This window comes from Tachypleus tridentatus, chromosome 8, assembly GCF_004210375.1.
Source record: "Tachypleus tridentatus isolate NWPU-2018 chromosome 8, ASM421037v1, whole genome shotgun sequence".
Lineage (NCBI taxonomy): Eukaryota > Metazoa > Arthropoda > Merostomata > Xiphosura > Limulidae > Tachypleus > Tachypleus tridentatus.
The window spans coordinates 133,206,787-133,212,076 of record NC_134832.1 but is presented as its reverse complement, the minus strand read 5'-3'; the positions used below and the strand labels follow the sequence as shown (position 1 = coordinate 133,212,076).

The 5,290-nt window shown below is 35.0% G+C and overlaps 1 protein-coding gene across 1 annotated transcript; it reads left to right on the top strand.

Annotated features, from left to right (window-relative positions):
- The first annotated feature begins 812 nt into the window (after positions 1-812).
- Positions 813-4,429, top strand: LOC143224015 (beta-1,3-galactosyltransferase 1-like). The gene is made up of 2 exons (XM_076452479.1): positions 813-847; positions 3,282-4,429. The coding sequence occupies exons 1-2, from the start codon at positions 813-815 to the stop codon at positions 4,102-4,104; spliced, it is 858 nt and encodes a 285-aa protein (XP_076308594.1). The 3' UTR covers positions 4,105-4,429.
- Positions 4,430-5,290: the final 861 nt, after the last annotated feature.

The following is a 5,290-nucleotide window of genomic DNA, read 5'->3' as shown; positions in this document are numbered from 1 at the left end:
TTCAATACAGAAAACAAATTATTTCTCTTCAGAATGTGTGATGATGCTGAAACCTTTGCATGTTCTCATAACAGAATCCATAAAATATGCACTTAAGTGATAGCATATTGATGTGTAGAATCGCATTATAAAAATTTACCGACAGTAAAATTGGTTTTGAAAATCGATAGATTAAAACGTAACAATTATTAATTTTTTCTGAAACCTAAACTGTTTTTCGTACTCTTTGATTCGTCTTTGACAAGAGTTTATGGTGGTGCTGTTTTATAAAAGTTCATGAATTAAATACACTTGTGTTCGTTTTTGATTTTTGCGCAAAGCTACAAAAGGGCTATCTGCGCTAGTCGTCCCTAATTTAGCAATGTAAGACAAGAGAGAAGGCAGCTGGTCATCACCACCCACCGCTAACTCTTATGCTATACTTTTACCAACGAATAGTGGGATTGACCGTCACATAAAATGCCCTCACGGCTGAGAGGGCGGACATGTTTGATTTAACGGGGATTCGAACCCGCGCCTCTCGGAGTACGACTCAAGTGCCTTAACCATTTGGCCATGCCAGGCCTATATGTATGTGTAGAAACTAAAACTCCATTTAGTTTCTTAAATTCTGAGTATCGCAAACTGGATGTGGCCAAATGGTTAGCATATCGGACTGTAGACTTGGAGTTCTTGTTCGCATCCTGTTGCCTCGTAAAAACTTGCACACACCAATCTCTGGAGCAATAGGTGTTTTATAGCAGCTACAGTAAGATTCCACTGTTTGATTAGAGTAACCCGAGAATTAGCAAAAGGTACTGTAGTTGATTGCGATGTTTGCCCCTCATTTTGAGCTGATAAGCTATAGGTAAAACAGAAGGTCAATGTACTCTCCACCAACACTCTTCTACGAATATTATAAACAATCCAAGCTGATTCATGACCCGGTGACTAAGACGCTCGACTCGTAATCTGAGGGTCGCGGGTTCGAATCCCTGTCACATCAAACATGCCCGCTTTTTCAGCCGTGGGAGTTTTACCATGTATTGGTCAATCCTACTCATTATTGGTAAAACAGTAGCTCAGGAGTTGGAGATGGATGGTGATGACTAGCTGCCTTCCTTTGGTCTTATATGTATGCTGCTAAATTAAGGACGGCTAGCGCAGATAGTTCTCGTGTAGCTTTGCGCGAAATTGAAAACAAACAAACAAATATATCAAGCTGATTAGTACATATCCAAGTTAGTATCTCTCCGTAGTACAGCCTCCTCGTGGCACAGCGTTATGTCTGCGAAGTCACACCTCTAGAAACCTGGTTTCGATAGTGTGGTGGGCAGAGCACGGATAGTTCGTTATGTAGCTTTGTGCTTAATTCTAAACAAACAAACTATACAGTACAAAGGCTATGTGAAAACGATGTTCGAGATTTAGCATGCTTTTACGGTCCATGCCTTCCTGTTTGGTTATGCGCAACTTGAAAACCTTGCATCTTGACAATAGCTCTACAGTGTAAAAGGCTCTATCATAATACTCTTATATTTAAATCATACCACTCTTTCATGTCACGTTCCAAGATCCATCTAATACATGAGAAGAACAAGCCAGATTTTAAACAGACTGTGGTAAAACTAATTCTTATGTTTAATATTTACAATTAATATTCATCTGTCCAACAAAAGTGAATGTTTAAAATTTTACTACTCTGGTTCCGTTTAATTAGCTTTCATTTGTATTTGTAGAAAAATCAGATAGTTGAAAAATAAGAGGTTTATGTCTGTTTTGTTAAAAAAGGTGTTTGACACTTGAAAATGACACACAGGTTCCCAGTTTACCCTCTAGTTTAGTCACAGTAAAGTTTATGGAATACAATTTTTCAACATTAGCTCTTCATATTTTTGAGGATTTATTGTAAAGTCACTACTAGCAACAAACAGTTATATATTTTGTTATAGAAGTCGAAATGTGGGCACATGTTCTTTTTAATATTGCGTAGACTATGTTGGTATCTTGTACGAATAATGGGCTTGTTGTTACTATTATCGAATTATTTGAATGACGTTGACCAACATATAATTTAGTTGTTGGTTATATAGCGCTAATATACTTTCAAAAGTCTACTGTATAATTCTTTTGTCTTTGATGTATACGAATTACTAATTCGTGTAGTTACAACACAGTCACATTTATTATGAATAACTTTCATGCATGGTTAAAAAAGTGAAAATACAATTTTTAATTCACAAGATTATGTCGCAATCTACACGGACACGATAAAAAAAAGTGTTTGGTTAGAACGTTTCATGTTTCACTAAACCGATACTCATTAGTTAGAATGTTTTACAGCTACTGAACTTAAACATCCTCGTTTCCTTCAGTTTAGCAAGAGAAAGTGAAAAAGTATTCTAAATAAAGCTTTAACGCCCTACTATCATACTACCTCTGATGCAGGGCGTTAGCGGAACATCATATTGATATCTTAAAACGTGAGCACTCTCAAGCGGCATGTCAATGGACTTGCAACACTAGAAACGTGGTTTCGATATCCCTAGAGGGTAGATCACAAAGAACCTATTGTATAACTTTGTTATTAAATTCAGAGAAAGAAACATTAAAACGTGATTCATTTATAAAATGTGTACAATATGTTCGAGTGTTATAATGAACAAAAGTATCGTCTTGGAAATAAATATACTTTAATATACACATATAGATTTATCGTTATATATACATGTATGTTGCGCAAAAATTATTTATTATTTACAAAAATAAACACGATATACCAAATCTTATGTGAAATTTTCAAGATGAATTAAAAAAATGAAATGTTATTACAGGGCTGAAAGTGAACGTACGTAAAATCATCGATTTCCAAAAGAAAGAAGATAAGTATAAGGACTCTGAAGATTATTTGTATAAAATTACTCTCGAATGTAAGAAGCCACAAAGTACATTAAAGAGAACAAGATGAAAATATTAATTTTCAACAATAGGCGTATTTTTACGTTCTTGCTCATTTTGATTGTTGCCCTTACAGTAGGCGTTGAATATCGTGTAGGAATGACTGCTTTTAAACATAGACTAATCCAATTATCTGACCATACATTAAGGCAAGAACCACGCGACGAAATATTTTCATCAATACCGGTTAACCAAATTGGTGCTTCAAGACACCATGACGTCAAGCTCAGCGACTTACCAAAAGACTCAGGTTTGAAAAATAGTTTTGCTAAAACCTGGAACAGAAAAAAAAAAATTAAAGCAAAAAAATAAAAATTTATCACCTTCTTTGTTGTATATAAAAGGTTTTCGAACGCCCTTACATTCGCTAAGAATAAGGAAGATATCTGTCAATGCTTCGAAACATGTGCAAACGATAATACGAATAAAGAACTAGTAGACCTTCTGGTTTTTGTGACCTCTGGAATTAACCACTTTGACCATCGTCAGGCCATCCGAGAAACTTGGGGAAAAGAATTGTGTCAGAAGAACATTGTTTGTGTGTTTTTATTAGGAAAGACTAGTAACAACAGTCTTCGTGATCTAGTGGAGAAAGAAGATGCTACTCACAAGGACATTGTCCAAGCCAACTTTGTAGACAGCTACAAAAATCTCACCCTAAAAACTGTATCTATGATGAAGTGGATATCAACATACTGCAGCTGGACAGAGTTTGTGCTGAAAATAGATGACGATATGTTAATCAATGTGGAGTCGATGCTGGACTTTATTAGTTATATTAGAAATGAATCCACAGTAGCTATCTTTGGTAAAGTAGCTCGAGGTCTTAAACCTCACCACGAAAAAAATAATAAGTGGTTTGTTCCAAAATATATGTATCCCCACAGTACTTATCCAGATTTTGTTTATGGTCCCAGTTATTTGATACATGGAGCTTTAGCACGTTCGATTTATGAAACTAGTCTAGAAGAACCTTACTTTCTCTTAGAAGACGTATTTATAACTGGAATAATAGCCAGTAAGCTTAATATAACCCTTAAACACCAGCGTAAGTTCAGCACCAAACGCAACCTTAAAATGTCGTCCATTGCATTCAGAAGACTCATCACTAGTCACAAATACTCTCCTCGCGAAATACGTTTGTTATGGTCAAAATTTCATGTTTAGAAAGTCTTATTTCAAATAGCAAATTCATAGCTAATTAGTTTTTTTTATGAACTTTCACCGCATCTCTCTCTCTCTCTATTTATTTCGTATTCCAGTTTTCCGATAGAAATATTATTTTGCATGAGTCAAATACCTCAAAAGAAGCGATTTAAAAGAAACCGATGGAATTCACGACAATTTAAAGTGGAAGTTAGAAATCTAGTTACTTCTAATGGTCAAATTTGGACGTCAAGAAAAAAGTGATTCTATTTGCTTATTTCAGAATTACTATGAAAAGCTATACACAGGGCTCTGCACACAGCCTTCCTTAATTCTGAGCTAAAAGATTAGAAGAAAGAACAGCTAATCGAAGTATTATCTGCCATCTCTTATGCTACTTTGTATGTCTGAGTAATGGGATTTAACCGTCTTTCTTACAACATACCCACAGTCTGAAGATATGGACCACGTGTCTGTGGGAACGGGCAGGTAAGAACGAACCTTGGATTCACAGTTTGGTCACGCTAACCACTAAACTACTCCCAACTCAAATTATTAGAGGTTGATTGAGGATTTTGCGATCAGCAGCAGTGGAAATGAATCATGACGTCATGAAATAGGTTCATTTTCTTTCGTTTCTTGTTTCAATTTGGAAGAAATAAAGTGAAACCAGCTCCTTTTCATCCGTTTCTTAGAAAGCACTGTCGCCTACACAAAAAAAAAATAATTTTGAAGTTCAACAGCTGAAGAGTGAACGTCTTAAACAAATAGATGTTCTAAAACTTATTTTACCGAGAACATGAAATAAGCTCATTCCACAGATTAAGTCATTTGTCATTATACCGATAACTGTCTATGAACATCTGTTTCCATCTATAACTTAAGTTATACTTCTTAAGTAGCATCTCGTAGCCAATTCTTACACTTCAGTTTATTAATAAACTATTAGAAGTTATTTTTTTATAAAAACAAATTAATTATTTCTATATATAATAGAAGATATAAGTGGTAACTCAGACATGGAATGTTTGTCAATATGTTAGTCGGTTTTTCTTATATTGTTTCCATCGATTTTGTTAGGATACTTCGTCAGACGTCTTTTCCTTAGGAATGCTTCAGGATGATTTCAGTTTGCTATGAAACAAGTTATCTTGTTTCACCTTGTTATTTATTTCGATGATATAATTCGAATATTTCGTTTGAAAGT

Excerpts from the sequence above, each read along its gene's own strand:
- LOC143224015 (XM_076452479.1), top strand. The coding sequence starts at position 813 with ATGTTTGCCCCTCATTTTGAGCTGATAAGCTATAG. Across the intron at positions 848-3,281 it reads TTTGAGCTGATAAGCTATAG|GTTTTCGAACGCCCTTACAT; the intron begins GTAAAACAGAAG and ends TGTATATAAAAG.